We start from the raw sequence: 25,991 nt of genomic DNA, 5'->3' as shown, positions 1-25,991 counted from the left end.
ATGCTCTTATGTCATTTGATAGGGAGAGTGATGTATTCATGTAATCATTCTTTACCAGCAAGAGAACAAATTCTCTGGGAACCAATTTATTGCCAAATGTTTTGTGAATACATAATGTACAGTTACAGTAAACACAGATGTGCAGAATCAACGTATTTTCCTGACCCAAATTACAGTATACCAAACATTAGGAACACCTGCCTAATATTGAGTTGCACACCCCCCCTCCCCTTTTTCCCTCAGAACAGGTCTCTGCAAGGTATCTACTACTATACCCCAATCAAAGGCGCTTTAATCTTTAATTTATCTTGCCCATTCACCCTCTGAATGGCACACATACACATTCCACATCTCAATTGTCTCAAGGCTTAAAAATCCTTCTTTAACCGTGGATTGGAAGTGTGGATTTAACAAGTGACATCAATAAGGGATCATAGCTTTCACCTGGATTCACCTGGTCAGTCTGTCATGGAAAGAGCCTCTGTTCTTAATGATTTGTACACTCATTGCACATGAATTGTAGAAATGTATAATAAAAAAACATCCACAAATATGGAATTGAAACGGTGTAAATTAGTGATATTTTTCAGGTTTTAGTGTGTGACATTTGGTAAATTTCACATTCTGATGCAGTGATACGGCTTGCTTCAAGCTCAACTGTGACAAGAAAATAAACAAGAATACAAATTATGGTGGTGAAAAAGGGGCTGGGGGATTTAGGGAGAGAATACACATTTCAACAAATCTATTGTTTTTGTAATTTGTTTACAGTCAGAGCCGTATAATACAAATAGGTAGTAAATGGAGAATAAAGAGTAATAGATGAGACAAATTAGATAACGACGTTGTGGACTAAGATGTTAAGTTATTTACTACTGCTTCAATGATAAGTACAACAGCTTGTTATGTGTTACAAAAAATTATTAAGTTAAAAATACACTGTAGTTCACAGAACTGTGTTTAGGGTTATTGTTACCACACAATTGTTTCAATTATTCAATGGGCGTAATTCCAGTTAAGAGCACTGGTTACTAGTGTATGTACTGTATGTAAAGCGTATGGCATAAGAAAACACTGAAAAAGGTTAAAGGCATTCAGTCATGGCATAACTCGGATTAAGATTAGATCAAACAAAACATCATCCCATGCCCAACAGACCATGGTTACATTCTCTACAGACACTTATAGTCACTTACATACTGGTAGTCACATTCATACGACTCAAATAAGGACTCAATCATCAACAGACATAAATAAAACACTGATTACTGAGACACAATAGATAGGGAAGATACCGAGTCAGTTGTACAACTGAATGCCTTCCACATTTAACCCAAGCCCTCTGAATCAGAGCGGTGCAGGGGGCTGCCTTAGTCACCATCCACGGCACCCAGGGAACAGTGGGTTAACTGCCTTGCTCAGGGGTAGAACAACAGATGTTAACCTTGTCAGCTCGGGGATTCGATCCAGAAACCTTCCGGTTTAACCACTAACCACGCTCTAACCACTAGGCTACCTGCCACACTTACAGTAAATCAGCAAGCTACACTAACGTTTCCTAAAGCTCGGGCTGTCTGTCCACTGTGGAGCATGCTACAATCCTTTCCCCTCCTCATTGTGATAGCAAATTACCCATGAATAAATATTTAACTGACATCAAAGTTTGATTTATTCTATCGTTTGAGCTCCGCGCTTATATCTTATAGTTTGGGCCTTGGTGAAGAGATATTTGCCAATTTAAAAAATGTCTCTGTTCCTATTTTTAAACTTCTGAAGATCTGGGGAAGAGGACTGATCCCTAGAGCTCAGCAGCTAAATTAAAGAGAGAGGAGGTTAACCAGTTAGACTTATAAAGATAGGAGTAAAAGGAAGAGACATAACATGAAGTCCAGAGTAGAGCCCCCTCTTGAGATGTTTAACATACAGTGTGTGATGATAAACACTTGAGTAATACAAGCAGTTGATGAGAGTGTATAGCCAAAGCAAGGCCTGGGAGGGGGGTCTACTAAGCTAACATATGGAATTGTTTTAAGATGGTAATACCATGGATCATTTAGCTATTTGATTTTGAATTTTAGGACCCCTGTCAGTATAAAAAAATATATAAAAACCTTATTTGATAAAATATTGAATTTGGCCTTTACTACTATAGCCCATAGAAATACATTGAGTAACACACAAATAAATGGCAAAACAGAGAGACCAAAAAATATATCATAAGGAATGCGTTTTTGAAGTGTCTGTCCGATATCTAGGAGATATAAGAAAGCTCACTACCACCCACTAAGGTATCTCAGTAAGCAACCCTTTTCTCTCTTACATCTAAGTATCATCAATACTGGGGTTAGCTATTCAAGTAGCAAGGTAAGGTGCCATTCTTATGTTTGAGATGCAGCAAATCACAGTAGTAAAATATATTAGCTCTGTGAATTTATCATGAAGAAATTGCATAGTATACAGAACAAACAGGAATGGTTGCTAAAGAGCTCTCCTGAATTATTCCATGGCATTTTAGCATCCTCGCCTTTAGTCTTGCTCCTTTCACAGCAGCATTAAAATGGGAACTGATATGTAAGTATCATAAGTAAAGCTATCAACACAATTGTCCTAATCTAGTCTTTCACAAGAATGGATTTTGTATATATAAACTATTTTATTTACTTCAGAGTACTTTTGAATATGTTATCGTGAGTTAATGCATAGACTTGTTTAGAATATTGCTACCAATTCCACAGTCGCTCCTAATGGTACATCAGTACAATATGAGAGTCCACATCCTGACAGTCCTATGTTGATGACACTGTAGAGAGTTTGTCAGGTAGATGTAGCATAATGCTACAGATTGGCACTCTAAATTTGAGTAATTGTGAGCCGTAGGCAACACGTGTCTGAGGTGGGCTGTCTGGCCATCTCAGAGCTCAAATCTTTGTCTCTGTTCCTCTCGCTGTGAGCACAGGGAAGGAGCCCCGTATCCTAGCAACTTCCACTGCACAGAGATGGCCAAACACTTTGCAGTACCACTCAGGTGATCGTCCCCTGAAACATGACAACACAAGGGCAAATAAGACATTATGATCCAATTACGTACTTCAATAACAGCGGCGGTTCACCCACTCAGAAAGACATATCAATAGCATTCACATGTAGATTATCTTTCACACAACAAATCTACGTTGCATAATTCTTTTCATGGTAATTATGACTATGTTTAAATGGCAAGGTGCAAATTAATTGCATGAACTCAAGGTCAACGTAGGCATCAATGCGTAGGCATCAATTAGCCATTTAAATCATCACAAAAAAAAAAACCTGGTGTCCAATAGAAATGAATGCATAGCTGGTTTCCTACAGGAGGTCCGCTCTGCAGTAGTGCGTCAGCCTGGACCGGCCCAAATGGATTGTGATTTTATGGTTTAGGACTGGACCGTATACTGTAGCTTTAACAAGCTAGCTAATGTGCCTTCACTCTTCAAAGTGGACAGGATTCACTTCATTCCAACAGCAAAAGAAGCTATGCCAAATGGTAAATTCATTTTCCAGTCATACAAAGATTGAAGGCCATACTGTCATGACAATGTAGGGCAAAATTCAAACTCAATTTGGCAAACATGCTCCTGTGATTGAATGACCGCTAGGGAGCCCCCAACCCAAAACATATAGAATTTATAATGATAATTATTATGGAAAGGGGGATTCCTAGTCAGTTGTACAACTGAATGCCTTCAAATTAAATGTGTCTTCTGCAATTAACCCAATCTCTCTGAATCAGAGAGGTGCGGGGGGCTGATTATTATTATTGGTAGTTATTTTTTAATGGAACTCAGTCTCAACTTACTGTTAAGAGTTAGAAAAGAAGAATACAAGGTGCAAGGTGCAATTTTGAAATGTGGTAGTGAATTAGCAGTTTTCCACTCGTTATGTCAGTCACTGACAGTCACTCAGATAGCATATGTCAACTACATTTTTTTTTATTGCTAATGTAGTCTTGTCAGTTATCTAAACATCACCAAATTACCGGGCACGCAGGGCATGTGCCCAAGAGCCCTGACCTCCAGGGGGCCCCCATTGATTTTGTTAGTCACTCTCACTCGGATATGAAAAAATGTGTAGAATTGCAGGAAATTAGCGTAAAAACTGCAAATATTTCTCACCACCCAATGGCAAAATGTGTAGACTTGCATGAAATTAGTTTTAAAACTGCAAAATGTTCTTTACACCCCATGGCAAAATGAGTAGAATTGCAGGAAATTAACTTTAACACTGAAATGTTTTGCCTGTGAGGTGGTCTTGTATGAGAACAGACAGCATTAGTATCAGCATGCAGCAGAGTCACTGAGTCATTCCTTCTTGTAGGTCAGCTCTGTGTTCTCTGGGCTTGGGGCACTGTGCCATCCTTTGCTCTTTGCTATGGCCTCCCTCAGTACAGCTTGGATGTTATCCTCCAGGTAGGCTCTGTAATCCACAGGATTGCCCTTCATGTTCAGGCCCAGGCCGTAGAGAGGGAGTGGCTGGGCGTCTGCTGCAACGTAGGAGTTCCGCGACTGCAACATCATCCCATGAGGGAACTGTCACACCAAATAAGAGGGCAATTGGGTTGTTTTTTAAATGAATTACAGAGATGTATGTAGCGGTTTTCATGAACGTATAGTGTAGCCTACTGAATTCCTCTGAAAGTACATCAAGTTCATATCCAATATCCCATTTATCCCATTTATGTACACTGTGAAAACATGATTATTTCAGTCAAACAAATCTTTCTTAAAAATAAACCTGTCTTTAAATGGGTCAAAAATGTTTAACAATAGTCAATGCAGCTGGATGGTGTTTTGTTGGAGACTGATTGTCCTGAAGGATCATGCTATTCAGAATAGAGACAATTTACTTCAAGGACTGTAGATTCACTATTCTGTATAATACCTGGAATAATTTCTTACATTCCACAATCATGTGGCTGAGCCCTTGACTGGCAGCCATGTTCTCACTCAGGTCCTTGTGGTCTGGTTTTCCACCTGCCCCCTTTCGGTGGATTAATCTGGCAGAAAGATGGAACACTGTCAACACACATCACAATCATCCTCTAAGCTTTGAGTTCAATCACAGTACAATGTTGTCAATATGCAGCATTGTGATGAGGAAATAGTCAAGAGGAAAATGAATGGTCCAACACTGTCTGACCTCTGTAGTTTTGTTTGGGCTCCATTTTGACATGACACATCCATGAGGATGATAATAAGCAGAATGTTGGGGCATTTATTTAACCCAGAGGAAAACAACTGCTCGAACACTGTCAGTCCAAGGTAGTTTTGTTTGTACAAAATGTTGACTTGACTCATCAATCAGAATGGGTACAGTGGAGCCACTAAAGCACTCATGTTCCCTAATGGTGATGGATGTAGGAGTGCAAGAGAATACACCAGAGGGAGCTCTGGGCGTCATTTAAAAACAATGATCCAGCTACAAAGGCATTAAGTGCCATGCAGCACACACCAAAACAAATCAATACATGCCATGATACACACGGATACCAGCACATACCTAGGGGAGGTGCCCTCCTTCTTGGAGACGTTGAGGTGCAGGATGGAGGGGGCCAGGCACACGGCCAGGTTCCCAGCTGTCATCTGGTTCTCCTCAGCAGAAGCGATGTCACTGAGGAAGTAGAGCAGGGTCTGCAGGACCTCCCGGTTCTCGTCAGGCAGCAGGATGACTGCAGCCTGGGCTGCCTGAAGACGCATGTCCTTCGGGACACCTGGAAAATACACATGACCGATACCATCACCATCTTTGGAATCTCTTGATGTTCTGATGTGTAAGATGGTAATTTGACCAAGAACACAGACCAAAGCTGGTGTCTGAACGTCAATTGTTATGTTAATTTTATGATGCTATTTTAATATATGAGAATTAACCAATGATATCAGGCCACACCCGGTCATGATTACAGACACCTGTGTGTGTCTTTTGACACTATATAAATGAGTCACCCCGCAGTGTTTGTCATTATACCCTGATGAAGACAGCTTGTCTGTCAAAACGTTGGACATTACATTTTTGCATCTGAGATCCTAAAGTGTGCAGCTCTCCTTTATTTTTTTAAAGTTTTAAGATCTTAGCATGATAATGAAGAAACTGATGACATCTGAATGAACCTGGTGATTATAACAGTAGACATTCCATATAGATTACAACCAGACATCAAATCTAGACGACGATTTAATGCCATGTTTGTAAAACCTCTATAAATCCTAACTGCCGCTGTAAAATTCTAGCTGGGGGACATCATAGAGTACTGTATCATTATTATGCCTCTCAATAAGCTGATTGACTTCTCAGAGGAGACTATCTAGTCAATGATTTAAATCTGAGAATTATGTGCTGAGGGGTAATCTGAAGTAGGCACAGGAGTTCAGTGCTTTCCAGAGTGGGTGGGGAGCACTTAGAGCAGGGATGGGCAACTTTGGGGCTACAAAAAATTGGAACTCCTCATGAGGGGCCCCAGTGACTTTCAATGACTGACATAACAAGAGAAAAACTACTGATGCACAACTACCTTTCAAAATTGCACTATTCTAACTCTCAACAGTAAAGGTTTTTTTATTTTTTTATTACAACTTTTTTTTTTTCTATTCTAACTTAGAGCCACTGACTCACACTGGTAGATCTGCAGGAAGGTATCAGTGAGCTTGGTGGTGAGGACAGGCTCAGGCAGGTCTCTGAAGTACTGTTTCAGCAGGTCAGCCACTTCGTAAACTGATTGGCCCTGGTAGCTCACATGATCTGGAGGATTTTCATTCAGCTTCCGCAGAGTCTGGATCCTAGACTTCACCCCAGACTTAGGGAAAATGTCAACCTTGACAGGAAAAGTAGAGAAAAACTGTTATTAATTTCACTGGTGTATTAGCATAATTCATAAACTTAAATGCATTATCATATATAATGTATCACCAAGTACATGAAATCTCACTACAATGGAAATAACATAATATATCTAGAGTGGAACACATACTAAAGTTATAAGGTTATACACACAATGTAGCATGAGGGAACATATGATCACTTTGAAGGGATGAGAGTGACTGTACCTTTTCCAGACATTGGCTGCGGAGGTAGCGCATGGCCTGCTGGATGCCCTGGGGTAGGGGTTGCCCACTCATTTGGACATTGATGATTGGCGGGACACCAAAAACTTGCTTGTCCCTGTAGTCAGGGACCTTACTTCTCTTCATAAACTAAATTGACCTGCCAAAACCGAGGAAAAGGGGGACTAGATTCAATCTTTTCATGTAGATATCAGCATATAGGTTGTTAGCTGAAATGCATGTAATAATTCATATCTGGAAATTCATAGCATACTAACAGCCTCTGTGCGATGTATTTTTTTGTGCATATTCCTATTTATTTTGGCAAAACACTCACTCATCACAAATTGTAATCAAGCAAATTGCCTCCTAAAGACATGAATGACATTGGGCAAAAAGGGTAGGCTATCGCTGATCATATGTTGATGATTGATGTACATCTGCTAGTTAGCTAGCTCAATAACTTTTTTATTGATTGTGATTCATCTTCAGTGCTCCTAAATAATAACTTAATAATATAATATTCATAATATTTCAACTCATGATATATGGCTGGCTGGCTAGTAGCCTGTGTGGATATTTTAGTACAGTGCCTTGCGAAAGTATTCGGCCCCCTTGAACTTTGCGACCTTTTGCCACATTTCAGGCTTCAAACAAAGATATAAAACTGTATTTTTTTGTGAAGAATCAACAACAAGTGGGACACACTCATGAAGTGGAATGACATTTATTGGATATTTCAAACTTTTTTAACAAATCAAAAACTGAAAGATTGGGTGTGCAAAATTATTCAGCCCCCTTAAGATAATACTTTGTAGCGCCACCTTTTGCTGCGATTACAGCTGTAAGTCGCTTGGGGTATGTCTCTATCAGTTTTGCACATCGAGAGACTGAAATTTTTTCCCATTCCTCCTTGCAAAACAGCTCGAGCTCAGTGAGGTTGGATGGAGAGCATTTGTGAATAGCAGTTTTCAGTTCTTTCCACAGATTCTCAATTGGATTCAGGTCTGGACTTTGACTTGGCCATTCTAACACCTGGATATGTTTATTTTTGAACCATTCCATTGTAGATTTTGCTTTATGTTTTGGATCATTGTCTTGTTGGAAGACAAATCTCCGTCCCAGTCTCAGGTCTTTTGCAGACTCCATCAGGTTTTCTTCCAGAATGGTCCTGTATTTGGCGCCATCAATCTTCCCATCAATTTTAACCATCTTCCCTGTCCCTGCTGAAGAAAAGCAGGCCCAAACCATGATGCTGCCACCACCATGTTTGACAGTGGGGATGGTGTGTTCAGCTGTGTTGCTTTTACGCCAAACATAACGTTTTGCATTGTTGCCAAAAAGTTCAATTTTGGTTTCATCTGACCAGAGCACCTTCTTCCACATGTTTGGTGTGTCTCCCAGGTGGCTTGTGGCAAACTTTAAACGACACTTTTTATGGATATCTTTAAGAAATGGCTTTCTTCTTGCCACTCTTCCATAAAGGCCAGATTTGTGCAATATACGACTGATTGTTGTCCTATGGACAGAGTCTCCCACCTCAGCTGTAGATCTCTGCAGTTCATCCAGAGTGATCATGGGCCTCTTGGCTGCATCTCTGATCAGTCTTCTCCTTGTATGAGCTGAAAGTTTAGAGGGATGGCCAGGTCTTGGTAGATTTGCAGTGGTCTGATACTCCTTCCATTTCAATATTATCGCTTGCACAGTGCTCCTTGGGATGTTTAAAGCTTGGGAAATCTTTTTGTATCCAAATCCGGCTTTAAACTTCTTCACAACAGTATCTCGGATCTGCCTGGTGTGTTCCTTGTTCTTCATGATGCTCTCTGCGCTTTTTACGGACCTCTGAGACTATCACAGTGCGGGTGCATTTATACGGAGACTTGATAACACACAGGTGGATTGTATTTATCATCATTAGTCATTTAGGTCAACATTGGATAATTCAGAGATCCTCACTGAATTTCTGGAGAGAGTTTGCTGCACTGAAAGTAAAGGGGCTGAATATTTTTGCACGCCCAATTTTTCAGTTTTTGATTTGTTAAAAAAGTTTGAATGTCCCACTTGTTGTTGATTCTTCACAAAAAAATACAGTTTTATATCTTTATGTTTGAATCCTGAAATGTGGCAAAAGGTCGCAAAGTTCAAGGGGGCTGAATACTTTCGCAAGGCACTGTATATGGTGGTTAACTAAAGTCGACTACCTCTGTGGCTGCAGCTGACACACATGTGCATCTCCCAACAGATGAAAGGAGGGAGTTGGGTCATAGGTGCAGCTCCTCTTTATGTCTTTCTGCCTCTCTCTGTTGCACATATCAGCCAACCAGAACGAATATTGATGATGATGTAAATCAAGTGTTATCAAGTGTTAATCAAATGTTCTGCTGCAGCTGCGGCAGTACTGTTGATATTTAAAATAGGGAGCTTGCTACACACTCCCACGCATCTCAAGACATGTTTGGATACCTGCGCGCCCGGTATACCGGGAAACAGATGCAACAGATCATGCGGGAGCTCCAGGGCAAGACCAACAAGCACAATCAACGGACTGGGTCCGGGGCAGGGGGTGGCGAACTTGATGACGACTTGTGGGCAGTGGGATCAGAACAACAACGACAAAAACTGTATACAAAAAAACTATATCCCCTCCCAAAACTGCACTTGGCGAGTGGGAGGGCAAGGGGCAGGTGCTCAAGCACAGGTAGACTATCTGTGCACGTGCCTGACCACAGGTAACATTAGATATTTTCCCTGGACATCTGATGTCTTTTTTTTTTAACTGTTTGGTCTAACGGTTTCCATTTTGTCTGATGAATATTCACATAATGCTTTTTCAGCTGAGGGATGAAGCTTAATTGGGTGACAGTGCAAGAGGGGAGATAAGTTAAAGTTGGAACCTTTTAGTATGGAGAATAAAACCTGCTAATTCACTGCTGATAACTGAGCGTGTCCTAAAATGGCCCTTGCAAAGAAAAGGGGGATACCTAGTTAGTAGTTCAACTGAATGGATTCAACTTAAATGTGTCTTCCACATTTGAATCAGATAGGTGTGGGTGGCTGCCTTAATCGACATCCACATCATCTGCGCCAACTGGGAAACAGTGGGTTAAATGCCTTGTTCAGGGGCAGAATGACAGATTTTTACCTTGTAAGATTTTTACCTTTTGGTTACTGGCCCAACGCTCCTACCCGCCAGGCGGCCTAGTTTCTTTATGTAGGAAAATGTGATTTATTTTGGAGAAGCATGAGTCATCCGAATAGAAAATAAGAGCCTGAACGAGAGACGATTGTGAAGTTGTTCAAATCAAACTTTTTAACAGCCATCTTTGTGAAAAGCAGATTTAACTGTTATAATACTATACATTAGCTGCAGACATGTAGATCAAAGGCCTTGCCATATGGAACAATGAATACAATTCATTTTAAAAAGCAACATCCTGACCACAAACAAAGCAATACTTGTTCTGAGTAATTGGAAACATGAATCTCTTGAAAGGAACCTTTCATTCCCTGGTTAAATGCATATCAAAGGTCAGTATAATAGAGTGGATAGAGTGCACTTCCCTACGTATTGGCCTTTATCTCAATTTCAGTCTCCACTCACCAGCTCCCAAGGGCCCTCCACTCACCAGCTCCAGCCATGTTTGTTGGGTTCGCAGTACTTCTCCATGATAGCAGTGAGCCGGAGCAGAGAGAACTTCTGCAGCAGGTTGAGCTGAGGGGCTGACTGGCGGTTCATCTCCTGGGAGGCTGAAGTCAGGCTTGGCCTGTGAGGGTTCTGGAAACTATACCACCGTAGCTTCCTAGAGAGAGGGGAAATGTAATGGAAATAAAGGTGATTGTTGAGCCAAGCATCAATCATCATGTCAGCAGAACAAGACCCTCGATATTTATTGGAAAGTAGCATCAAGCCTCATCATCATGCACTTTCACCACCCTGTGAAGTTCATTATAACTTGTTTCATCTGTAGCCTATTAAACTGTATGCTTTCCCAAGTCGTAGTGGGAGGACCACACAGCATATCATCGTGTGACTCCAAAAACACTTCAATTTTATTTTATTTATTTTATTTCACCAGGTAGGCTAGTTGAGAACAAGTTCTCATTTGCAACTGCGACCTGGCCAAGATAAAGCATAGCAATTCGACACATACAACAACACAGAGTTACACATGGAATAAACAAAACACACAGTCAATAATACAGTAGAACAAAAGAAAACAAAAAGTCTATATACAGTGAGTGCAAATGAGGTAAGTTAAGGAAATAAATAGGCCATGGTGGCGAAATAATTACAATATAGCAATTAAACACTGGAATGGTAGATCGGCAGAAGATGAATGTGCAGGTAGAGATACTGGGGTGCAAAGGAGCAAAATAAATAAATACCCGTATGGGGATGGGGTAGGTAGATAGATGGGCTGATTACAAATAGGCTAAGTACACGTGCAGTGATCTGTAAACTGCTCTGACAGCTGGTGCTTAAAGCTAGTGCGGGAGATGTGAGTCTCCAACTTCAGAGGTTTTGCAATTCGTTCCAGTCATGGGCAGCAGAGAACTGGAAGGAAAGACGACCAAAGGAGGAATTGGCTTTGGGGTTGACCAGTGAGATATACCTACTGGAGCGCGTGCTAAGAGTGGGTGCTGCTATGGTGACCAGTGAGCTGAGATAAGGCGGGGCTTTACCTAGCAGAGACTTGTAGATAACCTGTAGCCAGTGGGTTTGTCGACGAGTATGAAGTGAGGGCCAACCAACGAGAGTGTACAGGTCGCAATGGTGGGTGGTGTATGGGGCTTTGGTGACAAAACAGATGGCACTGTCATAGACTGCATCCAGTTTGTTGAGTAGAGTGTTGGAGGCTATTTTATAGATGACATCACCGAAGTCGAGGATCGGTAGGATGGTCAGTTTTACGAGGGTATGTTTGGCAGCATGAGTGAAGTATGCTTTGTTGCTATATAGGAAGCCAATTCTAGATTTAATTTTTGATTGGAGATGCTTAATGTGAGTCTGGAAGGAAAATTTACAGTCTAACCAGGTATTTGTAGTTGTCCACATATTCCAAGTCAGAGCCGTCCAGAGTAGTGATGCTGGACGGGCGAGCAGGTGCGGGCAGCGATCGATTGAAAAGCATGCATTTAGTTTTTCTTGCGTTTAAGAGCAGTTGGAGGCCACGGAAGGAGAGTTGTATGGCATTGAAGCTCTTCTGGAGGTTAGTTAACACAGTGTCCAAGGAGGGGCCAGAAGTATACAGAATGGTGTCGTCTGCGTAGAGGTAGATCAGAGAATCACCAGCAGCAAGAGCAACATCATTGATGTATACAGAAAAGAGTGTCGGCCCGAGAATTGAACCCTGTGGCACACCCATAGAGACTGTCAGAGGTCCAGACAACAGGCCCTCCGATTTGACACACTGAACTCTATCAGAAAAGTAGTTGGTAAACCAGGCGAGGCAATCATTTGAGAAACCAAGGCTGTCAAGTCTGCCAATAAGAATGTTGTGATTGACAGAGTCGAAAGCCTTGGCCAGGTCGATGAATAGAGCTGCACAGTAATGTCTCTTATCGATGGCGGTTATGATGTCATTTAGAACCTTGAGCGTGGCCTGAAACCAGATTGCATAGCGGAGAAGGTATGGTGGGATTCGAAATAGTCAGTAATCTGTTTGTTAACTTGGCTTTCAAAGACCTTAGAAAGACAGGGTAGGATATATATAGGTCTGTAGCAGTTTGGGTCTAGAGTGTCACCCCCTTTGAAGAGGGGGATGACCACGGCAGCATTCCAATCTTTGGGAATCTCAGACGATACGAAAGAGAGGTTGAACAGGCTAGTAATAAGGGTTGCAACCAGGGCAAGCTAGCAGTTAGTCGGCCGGGTTAGCAAGCAAGCAGTTAGCATGGGCTAGCAGTTACGAGACCAGTGCAAGCTAGCAGTTAGCAGACCGGGTTAGCAAGCAAGCAGTTAGCAAGGGCTAGCAGTTAGCAGACCAGGCAGGCAAGCTAGCAGTGAGCAGACCAGGGCCCGGCAGTTTAGCAGTTAGCAGACCGGGTTAGCAAGCAAGCAGATAGCAGGGGCTAGAAAGTTAGCCTTGGGGGGGACGTCGCGATGGGGGTAAGTCTGTTTTTAACTCTTCGTGCGGTGACGTCGATAGACCAGACGTGGAATTAGTAGGGTTCCAAGTAGCTCTAGGTAGCTAGCAGGCCAATATTGTAGCCCTGGAGTATGCTTCGGTGGTAGCACAGGAGCCCTGGCCGGGCTAGCTTCAAGTTAAATTGGTGCTTGCTCTGGGATGGAAACACTAGCCAGGAGTAGTCATCCGGAATTGCGGTTAGCTAGTTGTGAAGATCCAGATGAAAATGTTCAGTTTGTGGTAGGAATCCGGGGATAAAAATAACAGGTCCGTTAAACTCTGGTTAGAGTCACGTTGTTCGAACTGGCAAGAGCTTTCCAAGCTGAAGGTTAGCTGATGACCGCTGGCAATGGTTTGCTGACTGATATCTGGTAGTTAGCTGGCTAGCTTCAGTTGAGGGATTCCAGATCCGAAGTAAATATAAATACTTTAGGGAAAAAAAGCAGGTCCACGCCACATTGGGTGAGGCGGGTTGCAGGAGAGTATTTAGATGAGGTTTAGCAAAATATTTTGAAGGATATGCAACAAAAAAGATGTAAAACGATATATACAAGGGACACGACATGACAAAGACGTCTGACTGCTACGTCATCTTGGATTTTTATTTGAGGGTTATTCTATCAATATTTGCGCATTAAAGCATTTCCACCGCCAAATCTCGAATAATGTGTAATATTTCCAGTATTTTTTAAGGACCACATACATACCTGGCTTCCCTTAGTAATTGTGTTCCAGATCAGTTTGCATCTCATGCATATATTTCTATTTTTAAGGGGTTATTTTAGGTCCCATACAATGGGACTTGACAGTGAATGAAAACACATATGCAAATCCCCCACCCCCCAAAATTGGAATTCAAGGGGGCTCAAACATCTTTGATGGATCAAAATGCATGACTTATCTTTGGAACAGAACAGAATTCAGTGCAAGACTATGCAGACATGAAGGCCTTGTAGCCAGGCTGTTCCATTTTTACATCACTTCACACAGAGTGAATTTCACACCATGTAAATTGCTGCACTACAGATTTAAATGAGTCTGTGTGAGGCATTTCACGAAGAGGCTTATTTAGAAAACGATGATATGTCAAATGATGTCAAAAAATTTAACGAGTCAGAAAGTCTACCATTAACTTAATTTTGCTTGATTCATGACTTTTTGCTGAAGACAGACAACAGTTAAACTGTTCTCGTACAGCTCAAAGTTGCAATAGTTGGAACTTGAAAACAGTAAAAAAGTTTATTTTTTCATCGTTATTGTATCGTATCATATCGAAGGGCCCCTCTTCACCTTCATTATTTATGCTGGTGTCGAAGACAAGCTATGACATTCACTATATTTTTCTAATAATTATCTTAAACATGTCACTGCTTAATGGTAATCAATGTAACAACATAATTTTATTTTCATAAGAAATGTGCTATCTTGAGAATGATTTTATTAGTCATACATGCCATGTTCTCAAGTCAATATTTTTTAGAATGCCCATTTTTTTAAAGTATATTTGTATTCTAGGAACACAGAATCATAGCTACTCCTCTGAGGAGAACCTGATAGCATGTAGTGACTCTCAGAGCTTAAGCGATTGTGGGATTCAATTGGCAATTCAGTCATGTATTTCTACTGCTCTTACACACATTCACACACACACACACAGAGTGAAAAAGAGAGAGAAATCATATCAACTCAAATTATAGTTTGCCCACACACCAGAATGCTGTTCAACAGAGTTAATTTATTCATAGATTTGTGCAACTGATGATCAAGTTAATGACTGGTCTAAGATAACATATTAAATTGTTTTAAGCTGGTCATACCAAGGTGTAACGAATCTCTTCGTCGTCTGAGGAGGGGTAGGAAGAATCGGACCAATATACAGCGTGGTAAGTGTCCATGTTAATTTATTAGACTGAACACAAGAAACAAAATAACAAAGTGAAAGGAAGAAACAAAACAGTTCTGTCAGGTGAATATACAAAACAGAAAACAACTACCCACAAATCCTAGTGGGAACACAGGCTACCTAAGTATGGTTCTCAATCAGAGACAACGATTGACAGCTGCCTCTGATTGGGAACCATACCAGGCCAAAAGCAGAAATACAAAACATAGAACAAAACCATTGAGAATGCCCACCCCAACTCACACCCTGACCAAACTAAAACAGAGACATAAAAAAGGAACTAAGGTCAGGATGTGACACAAGGATTTTTTTAGCAATTTGATTTAGAATTTTGAGACCCGTTAACATATCAAAAAAATATATTTAAAAAATGTGGATTTTATTTATTTATTTGGCATTACTGCTATTAGCCATTATAAATGCATTGAATAACAGATTCCCGACATGGAACATCAGATAGTCCCCCAAAAAATATCAAAACAAAGTTTGTTCTGAAGTGTCTGTCCTATATCTGAGAGATACAAGAATACTGTACTGTAGTCCTAGAGTGCTTGTGAGAGTCTCATCTTTCAATATTGGTCATAACATTTTGTAGGCCAAACCGTTCAGACGCTACAGATGTTTGTGAGAAGACCGATTTTTGGGATGTCTCATGGTCTGACAAACACCGCTCTAGCTCTGCCACCTTCCACCGCAGATGCAGAAGGGCGACATCAACGGATATGGAAATTTGAGACGCAGCTCATGCAACAAAAAAACATATCTCTAGCTTAAACAGATGGATTTTGATTGGGATCATGGTATTATGCGAATTAGATTTCCTCAGAGGAGCAGAAATTGTACGGTAAGGGTAATTTAAAGAAATGTAAAATCATTACCACCAATGCATACTCTGAAAAAAAATTGTTGAGGCAAACTTTGCTGCAAACTAAATAGTGTGCCACAAAATGTTGCAAGAAGTTTGCCACTAGTGGTGAATCTGCGGAAAACCTTTGGCCACAATATTATGTATTGCCACTAGTAACTAGTTCGGCTGAGTTTTTCTTTTCTCTCTACATTCTATTTGAATCTGTGGCAAACCTGTGGCAAACAGTTTACCAGAAACCGTTTCTGGCGGACACATGAGCAGTAACCATTGACAAGCCGTCTGGGGGAAAATATAAAGCTGTTGGAAAATGGAAACCAAGCTATCTAGCTAGCTACCTTCTGGAGTTGTCTGGTGAGTGTCTAACTTGTTCAACTTCTTAATAAACTTTGAAATTGTGTTAGCTAATTGATTACTAGTTAGCAATGTCATGTTTTATGGCATAGTGACACACATTTTATTGATAACTTTACCAGTTTAAATCTGTCAACCACTGACTGACATGTGCTTAGCTAGCTAGCTAGTGATTAGCTAGCTACCAAACATTAGCTATCAGATTTTACACAAGCAAAAAAACAAAAATAAGTATATACACTACCGTTCAAAAGTTTGGTGTCACTTAGAAACGTCCTTGTTTTTGAAAGAAAAGCACATTTTTGGTCCATTAAAATAACATGAAATTGATCAGAAATACAGTGCAGACATTGATAATATTGTTAATGACTTTTGTAGCTGGAAACAGCAGATTTTTTTATTGATTATCTACAGTACATAGGTGTACAGAGGCCCATTATCAGCAACCATCACTCCTGTGTTCCAATGGCCCGTTGTGTTAGTTAATCCAAGTTTATCATTTTAAAAGGCTAATTGATCATTAGAAAACCCTTTTGCAATTATGTTAGCACAGCTGAAAACTGTTGCTCTGATTAAAGAAGCAATCAAACTGGCCTTCCTTAGACTAGTTGAGTATCTGGAGCATCAGCAATTGTGAGTTCGATTACAGGCTCAAAATGGCTAGAAACAAAGAACTTCTTGTGAAACTTGTCAGTCTATTCTTGTTCTGAGAAGTGAAGGCTATTCCATGTGAGAAATTGCCAAGAAATGGAAGATCTGGTACAACGCTGTGTACTACTCCCTTCACAGAACAGCGCACAATGTCTCTAACCAGAATAGAAAGAGGAGTGGGAGATTCCGGTGCACAACTGAGCAAGAGGACAAGTACATTAGTGTCTAGTTTGAGAAACAGGCGCCTCACAAGTCCTCAACTGGCAGCTTCATTAAATAGTACCTGCAAAACACCAGTCTCAACGTCAACAGTGACGAGGCGACTCCGGGATGCTGGCCTTCTAGGCAGAGTTTCTCTGTCCAGTGTCTGTGTTCTTTTGCCCATCTTAATCTTTTATTTTTATTGGCCAGTCTGAGATATGGCTTTTTCTTTGCAACAAAACATTTTCTGGAATGCAATTCAAAGCAATAAATGCATAGAACAAAAAAGATAATGTTTTCAGTTCATTTTGCATGATGAAATATTTACCCTTGTCAGAGTCGTGTGTATAGGTGGCAGGGAAGTCAGGCACAGGAGAATCAAACTTAGTAGAATGGAGTTGTTTAATGACATTAAACAAAACATAACTCCAAAACTAATGAATAATATAAAACAAAGTGGTTACGCGGACCCATCGCGCACCAATACAAACAACACGAAATCTAAACAACAAACAATCTCTGACAAAGACATGAGGGGAAACAGAGGGTTAAATACATAACAGGTAATGAGTGGGATAGAAACCAGGTGTGTAGGAAAACATACTACTGGAAAATGAAAAATGGATCAATGATGGCTAGAAGACCGGTGACGTCGACCGCCGAGCACCGCCCGAACAAGGAGAGGCATCGACTTCTGTAGAAGTCGTGACAACCCTTTTAATATTTTTTTGTATGGGGTTGTGAGTTTTATATAGATTATTGAAATATATGATAATGTATTTTAAAATCTAAGTCTCATTCTTTTATAAATAACGCCAAATATGGCCATATATTACTTTTCGTATGGGTAACCAGTGAGCCTTTCACACAAAGACCTCTAGCATCAGTTTACTATACTATAGTCTACAGTAAGCTGTCTAAATTCGCCCTCTCTTTTCCTCTCGGAGGGACTCCACCGCTTTGCGACATTCCTTAACTCCCTTACTCCCCAAGCTGACTGAATATCATAACTAGAGGCCTGTGTTCCCAAGCACCATTACTGTTCCACTGTGCTCTCCACCAGGGAAAGTCTGAAACTCCAGCAGTAACAGGAAAATTGTGAAATACATCTTCACAAAATCAACTTTCAGAAGAAATAGAGCTGTATCTGAACAACTGCCAAATTACCAGTCTACTCAGTTATTCAGGACATCAACATTTATATCAAGGGAGAAATGAACTAAATCTGCGTGGCCCATATCAGCATTGAGATGATTAGAGTAGTTGTAAGGAACCTGTAGTCAATTAATGAGTTTCAAGCTGAAAGCCGTGTAGAGTGAGCTGTGTGGGTCCCCGGGGAAGCCATGCTTCCTTCTCATGCAGATCTCCTTTCCCTTACTGCCATATAGCAAACTGGCTCCAGGAAAAGGTCTGGGGTACTGTAAATGCAGACTCATTGGGATCACTCATTGGAAACAGATTAAACCAGTACAAACCCCCCACTGAAACTAAAATAGCTACATGACATACACTTCCACCATTGAGACTTGGTTAGCCTCATGTCCTCATAATGGGTTCGTGGGTTTCTATCACATATTTAAGCCAAACTAGCAGAATCGTCTCTGCTGTGGAGTCATGATTCATTTCCAAAGGGAAGGTCAAAACCTAAGACACCCAAAAACAAAACAATTACTACAGTGACTGACATTTACAGGAATCTCCCATTGGCATGTCAGAAAGCTCCCTCACCAAAATAGTACACTATTCCATATCCCGCCTCTCATCTCTAAACATCCATTGTCCCTTCCCTGTGATCAGTTCGAGAAGTAGCTGGAAGGATGTTGAAACTTCAAACAGATTTGCCTCGAGGCAAGTGCAGCATCCTGACCAGAGCTACCATCTGTTTTTCCTGCCCTACGGGTTCAATTGAGCCGCCTGCCAATTGGAGTCTAGTCCTTCCCTCATGCTGAGTCTTAAAGCCGCCCTCTGATCCTTGACACCATCAGACACCAGAACAGCTGAGACTTGGGGAGTCTTAACACATCTTCATTCAGAGCTCCTGACGTGTACTTCACTGCCGCTATCTACAGTGCACAAGCTTTAGAGCCATACAATAATTAAGTATATAATATGGATGCCATATTGTAATTCTACAAGTGATGATTGAAGTAATTAAATTGGCATCAGATCTTTACAAAAGAAATACAGGTCGCTGCATTCGTATAAATCATATTACAGTATGAGACACTTCAACCACAGTCTTTTCGTTCATCAGCAAATTTACGTCAATCATGGCGTTACTGGCTCAAATTCTTTTAGTTGCCAGCATATGGAGCTTTCGCTTATGTTAGCCTAACTGTGTTTCATAATCAAAGTAATCTAAAAATACCCAATATATCAGGTCATTGAGCATTTTTATGAGGCTTGTTGCTATGCATGATTAGATTTTATGACTGTCTGAATGTAAATGTGGCTGTCTCTTCAGGGGTCCAAAGGGAACAGAAGGGAGGACTGCCATTCTGGACGTGAGAGGTGAGCAGGAGGCCTGCCTGCCTGTCTTTCACAAGTTGACTGGAAGGTTAGACAGGGGAGATGTGGGTCTCTATGAGAGAGCAGAGTGTGGTCTTATTTTTTCTAAAGTGAAGTGAAAGTTAACCACGGAGCAAGATGCTGTTTCCCCATCTGGGTGTGAGGTGAGAAAATGGTCAGAACGGTCGGTGGCCGTTCTGCTTTGGGTTGGGGGAGAGAGTACTGATCAGGAAATGTGTCTGTCTCTGGTAGTGGAGGTGTTGCTTCTATGTTTGACACTACGGAGAAACAGAGCCATGGTGGAACGGGGTGGGGTAGGATGGATGGGAGGCTAATGGCCTACAGGAAATCCCCAGCACTGGGAGGGAGTGTTGACACAAAGGGAGACGTTTAAACCACAGTGTCCTGAGAGGATCTACATATTTTATGATAGTGTGTTCTCTGTGCTGCTGAGAGCATCAATTACTATATAACCCATCATTTATGTGCTATCTTATGATCATGTTCTTCTCTGACTGTTGTACTGCTCAGGGAATTTCTGAGGACCATGAAACCAGAAAATAAAATAGACAACATTGTGTATGGCCCAGGGGCACACCTTTGGTTTTAGAAGTGTGGGGGTCCTCCCATTTTGGGGGGCATCAAAAGCTCATTTTCTGCATTTCTACACAATCTAATATGGCCCATGGCCTTTCTAGCGGTATCTATTTAGAGCAACAAATAATAATCAGTAAGAGATCAGTATTAAAAAAATGTAAGCGATTGATAAGACTGAACTAGATCTAGGATAATTCAATTATCAATATTGTGTTGCACATTTAACCAATAGCCTAACAAATGGACAACTCTTACAAGTAAAGTACAAAGACAACTTTTGATTATCTTTAAGATCCACCACCCGCCAACCCCTCTTTTACGCTACTGCTACTCTCTGTTCATCATATATGCATAGACACTTTAGCCATATCTACATGTACAGTGGGGAGAACAAGTATTTGATACACTGCTGATTTTGCACATTTTCCTACTTACAAAGCATGTAGAGGTCTGTAATTTTTTTATCATAGGTACACTTCAACTGTGAGAGACGGAATCTAAAACAAAAATCCAGAAAATCACATTGTATGATTTTTAAGTAATTGATTTGCATTTTATTGCATGACATAACTATTTGATAGATCAGAAAAGCAGAACTTAATATTTGGCACAGAAACCTTTGTTTTCAATTACAGAGATCATATGTTTCCTGTAGTTCTTGACCAGGTTTGCACACACTGCAGCAGGGATTTTGGCCCACTCCACCATACAAACTTTCTCCAGATCCTTCAGGTTTCTGGGCTGTCGCTGGGCAATACGGAATTTCAGCTCCCTCCAAAGATTTTCTATTGGGTTCAGGTCTGGAGACTGGCTAGGCCACTCCAGGACCTTGAGATGCTTCTTACGGAGCCACTCCTTAGTTGCCCTGGCTGTGTGTTTCGGGTCGTTGTCATGCTGGAAGACCCAGCCACGACCCATCTTCAATGCTCTTACTGAGGGAAGGAGGTTGTTGGCCAAGATCTTACGATACATGGCCCCATCCATCCTCCCCTCAATACGGTGCAGTCGTCCTGTCCCTTTTGCCGAAAAGCATCCCCAAAGAATGATGTTTCCACCTCCATGCTTCACGGTTGGGATGGTGTTCTTGGGGTTGTACTCATCCTTCTTCCTCCAAACACGGCGAGTGGAGTTTAGACCAAAAAGCTCAATTTTTGTCTCATCAGACCACATGACCTTCTCCCATTCCTCATATCAAATACATATGTCATGCAATAAAATGCAAATGAATTACTTAAAAATCATACAAAAATACATGTGATTTTCTGGATTTTTGTTTTAGATTCCGTCTCTCACAGTTGAAGTGTACCTATGATAAAAATTACAGACCTCTACATGCTTTGTAAGTAGGAAAACCTGCAAAATCGGCAGTGTATCAAATACTTGTTCTCCCCACTGTACATACTACCTCAATCAGCCTGACTAACCGGTGTCTGTATGTAGCCTCACTACTTTCATAGCCTCACATAGCCTGTCTTTTTACTGTTGTTTTATTTCTTTACTTACCTATTGTTCACCTAATACCTTTTTTGCGCTATTGGTTAGAGCCTGTAAGTATGCATTTCACTGTAAGGTCTACAGCTGTTGTATTCGGCGCACGTGACAAATAAACTTTGATTTGATTTGATTTTGACATCCTCTTGTCAAATTTCAGCCAGACCACCCAGCCAGGCCCGAGCCACTAGCAGGCCCACCAGTGTATCCAATAACGCAGCTCTCTCCCCGACAACTTTCTTCCCATCTTTTTTTTTTATGTCTAAAGGAAGCGTTTTGGAAAACAAAAGTTTAATAAAAACACACATACACCTCCACATAAGCACACAGAAACAGTACATCCTCCATATCGTTCCTATCACAGGCCTAATAGTCCTGTAGAGCTCGTTTTACTTGCACACAATATATCTGGGTCACCCCGTCCTGCCCCTAGGGGTCCACGGCCCTGCAGCGCCCCAACCCAACACACCCCACTCAGATAGGGGATCATTATTGGTTTCAAGTGTGTTAGGCCAAGGTCAGAGTGACAACCAACACAACGGCAGACCCCCAGGGCCAGGTCTTTGCAGCCCCCCAGGGCCAGGTCTTTGCAGCCCAGCAGCTAAGGATTGCCTAAATAAATCCCCTGCTGTGGGCATGTTTTCAAGACTCCTTTTGCTGAACAGTATTCCACATAAGGCATCCAGACCTTATGAAAGTTGCACAGTATACCCTTAATCTTGTAATAAATCAAATCTAGTGATAGATCACTTGACATTTCTTCCATCCATTGTGGGAGGATAACCTACCTTCCAATTAAAGGCAATGCATTTCTTAGCTGCTGCAAATGCTAGGTTACACAGTTTCTTCTGATAACAGTCTCCAGTATTAACATTTCCAAGCAAACAAAAACAGGGAGAAGGGAGAATAGGACATGCTGAGATAAAATAACACACTCTTTGCCATAATTCAGCCAGCCTTCACAAGACCATAACACATGCAAATGTGTCCCCCTTTGTGTTTTCAGCAGAATAAGACAATTTTTGAGTGCATGATATTCAGTTTCACTTAAACTGCAGTAATGTATGTCTGAGATTATATGCACATGACTGAGCATTCTAATTTACAGTATCTTTATCCGTTGATCATCATCATCACCTATAGCATCTCCCAGGTCTTCCTCACATTTTTGTTTGACATGTTTTGTATCATTGAAGCCTCTATTAACTCTTGATACAGTTTGAAAATCAACTTTAGAGGTTTGTCAGACTGCCTTAAAACAGTTTCAATCTTTGAAGCTTCTTGCTTGTCCAGTGTTTGCTGCACAGAGACAATGAAGTGTTGTATCTGAAAAAGTTCACCTCTGCGCCGTCACAGACTGGCTTCCCTGGCTGCCTGACCTTGATGAGACCCCTGTCACCACCTGATCCTACTCAGATGATGTATGACAAAGAATTACCTTGGTGTACATTTATGCACTATATTATCCAAGAATAGAAATTATTCAATAATTCAAATTACCATTATTCCCAGATCCCAGACTATACCCATCAACTCAAGATGGAACTTTGTATCCATTCACTGATTGTTATAATATAATTTTAAAAATCACCTGAGCTCCATAGACTGGTCTTCCCTGGCTGTCTGATCCTACAACTGTCACCATCTGATCCTGCTAAGACATGATCAGCATAGTGTTGTGTACTTACTGTGCACCATGACAGTGAAGCCTATCGAGCTGTTTATACTGTGTCGGTGTGAAAAGTAAGGAATTAGCTAAGGAAACTGAGAGCTCAATAGCGTTACATTGCTATACTGACTAATAAAAACTCACATTGTGATGAAAAACGTCAGAATATTGGTCTTCAGTTGTATGGACGCTGGTTTCATCGTTTTATTCAAGTCTAGTGTGATTGAGGGAAAATTAATAGCTAAAGTTATTGAGCTAGCTAGCTAACGTTAGTCAACTTGTGGCTGGCTCTAGCTAATGGTACATCATCAAATGTACTTATGTTGAAACAAAGGCTACATAACATTTCCATACACACAACAGCTGTTAGATACTGCTACCTGACAGACAGCTAGATGCTAGCTAGAGCTGACCTGGCTGTGGTAGCTACTAGCTAGCTGCTAGTAGTTTATTAACTTCAGTCAAGATTGGATGAAACATTAGCAAACTTAACATGTCAGTAACACTACCAGCTCAGTACTGGGAATATTTTTTTTCTTCTGTCTAACAGCAGTTACCTTGCCAGCTAGATCAGTCAACTAAAGAGTAGCCAGTTTCTGCACTGCTTGCTTTTACACCTCAGAGAAAAAAACGCAACACAGAGCAGCTGCCTCTGTTCATCTCTCCCGTGCTGGTCCTATACGCAAAGCTTGCCTTCGCTCTATGGTGTCAATTTCAGAATGTGGGGGGTGGGAGGGAGGGGGGTCATGTCCTGCCTGTCCCCAGTAAAAGTTGCGCCCATGGTATGGCCTAAAAAGCCTTGCAGTTCCACATTTTTGTTTTTTTAACCTTAATTGAATAGTTAAGTCAGTTCAGAACAAATTGTTGTGTTACAATGAGAGCCTACCCCAGCCAAACCCAGACAACGCTTGGCCAATTGTGCGCCGCCGGTTGTAATACAGCCCAGGATTGAACCAGTAACTCTAGCACTGAGATGCAGTGCCTTAGACCACTGCACCACTCGGGAGCCCAACATATGTGTGTGCGTTTTTTATGCTTGTGACATTTTTTCATACAACTTATAACAATGCCTTCTCTTTAAAAAACAAATCCAACTTTCCATTTCGGGCAACTTTAATAATTCACTGAATTAATGCAAATGTTTTAATCAGTGCTTTACCATAGACACAAGAATAACACTGTGGTCCCAAGATAGAGAGGGGATATTCTCGCAAGTAACCACAAATCCCTGCGTTCCCATTTCTCCTTCAAAACGGAATAATTAGTTTTGTTCACAGGAGATTTAAGGCTGCCATTGTTTCAAATCAAATGTTTCAATAGAAGGCCAAGAAACGACAATGTCAGCCATTGATCACCAAGTGTTCAAAGCCCACACAACCAAGAAGTCTTACTGTACATTTCTATTTGATTAAAATTCCAGCAGAATTGAGCGTGTGTGGTGACATCAGGAACAACGCAGAGTTCAAAGGTCTCATTCTCTCTATGCGGTGGATGGCTTTAACATTAGTGTTAAGCCTATGGCATTATAATATACCACAAACATAAGGTAAAGAGCTGTTTCATTTTGCACTACAATTGGCTTTTAAAATAAATACAATCTATTTAGAAATTAATGAAAGTACTGACGAAGGTAAACAATTTCTTTAGAAGACAGAACATGTGATGTTTCCAAAGCACATCATAAGCTTTTGTAAGAAGAAATGTATCAATCATATGGTCTAAATTGTCCCTCTCTTTTCTCTCAGTGGGACTCCATAATATACTTGTGTAAATAAACTAAAAATACTATCAGTTATTCAGAGAGGAGTCTCATACGCACCATTTTTTCCAAGCAGTTGTTGAAACTTAATCCGACCACTCATTAACAAATTAAAAGAGCATTGAAGCACAAAACACTCAACAGTAGCCTTGTAGTGGTCAAAAGTGTACAGATTCCAGAAGTGATTGAGAGTTGCACAAATCCAAGAAAAATATATTTCAAGCAGGCAAAATAAAATCAATTAAGGAAACAGAAGCCATGAACTCCAAAGTTATGGCCACCATTCTGTATGCGAACGACCGTACCAGCCTAAAATAACCTGGCCTTCCTGACACCTTTCATGCTGAAAACCATCTGGTTCCTCTTGAACTAATGTCCCACCTCAAACACCCCACCCCCTTCCAGGAGGGCCATACCATTTGAGCTAGTGAGGGGCCTTAAAATGGCCTTAATAACCACAACTAATACAGAAAGATATTTCCTTTCTTCCTTTCAAACTACAACTAATGGTGCAATTGTATATTTGTTATAACTAGCCTACATTTAGGCCTAATACTGAGAAAACAAAAGTCTATATACAGTGAGTGCAAATGAGGTAAGTTAAGGAAATAAATAGGCCATGGTGGCAAAGTAATTACAATATAGCAATTAAACACTGGAATGGTAGATCGGCAGAAGATGAATGTGCAGGTAGAGATACTAGGGTGCAAAGGCGCAAAATAAATAAATAAATACCAGTATGGGGATGAGGTAGGTAGATAGATGGGCTGTTTACAGATGGGCTATGTA

At 40.9% G+C, this 25,991-nt stretch overlaps 1 protein-coding gene across 4 annotated transcripts; it reads right to left on the bottom strand.

The window, feature by feature from the left end:
* Window positions 1-66: 66 nt before the first annotated feature.
* LOC110533840 (stAR-related lipid transfer protein 8) lies at window positions 67-25,535 on the bottom strand. 4 transcript variants are annotated; one of them, XM_036990218.1, is made up of 7 exons: window positions 25,263-25,535; window positions 10,678-10,876; window positions 7,080-7,236; window positions 6,649-6,847; window positions 5,536-5,746; window positions 4,918-5,032; window positions 67-4,565 (listed from the first exon to the last, which is right to left on the bottom strand). In XM_036990218.1, the coding sequence occupies exons 3-7, from the start codon at window positions 7,221-7,223 to the stop codon at window positions 4,338-4,340; spliced, it is 897 nt and encodes a 298-aa protein (XP_036846113.1). In that variant the 5' UTR covers window positions 7,224-7,236; window positions 10,678-10,876; window positions 25,263-25,535; the 3' UTR covers window positions 67-4,337. The 4 variants fall into 4 exon arrangements, with proteins under 4 accessions (XP_036846113.1, XP_021474056.1, XP_036846115.1 ...); XM_021618381.2 differs by having other exon boundaries at window positions 10,703-10,876; XM_036990220.1 differs by having other exon boundaries at window positions 4,935-5,032; window positions 10,703-10,876.
* Window positions 25,536-25,991: the final 456 nt, after the last annotated feature.

This window comes from Oncorhynchus mykiss, chromosome 10, assembly GCF_013265735.2.
Source record: "Oncorhynchus mykiss isolate Arlee chromosome 10, USDA_OmykA_1.1, whole genome shotgun sequence".
In the NCBI taxonomy this organism is placed as follows: Eukaryota; Metazoa; Chordata; class Actinopteri; order Salmoniformes; family Salmonidae; genus Oncorhynchus; species Oncorhynchus mykiss.
The sequence above is the reverse complement of the archived record's forward strand: the minus strand, read 5'-3'. Positions and strand labels throughout refer to the sequence as shown.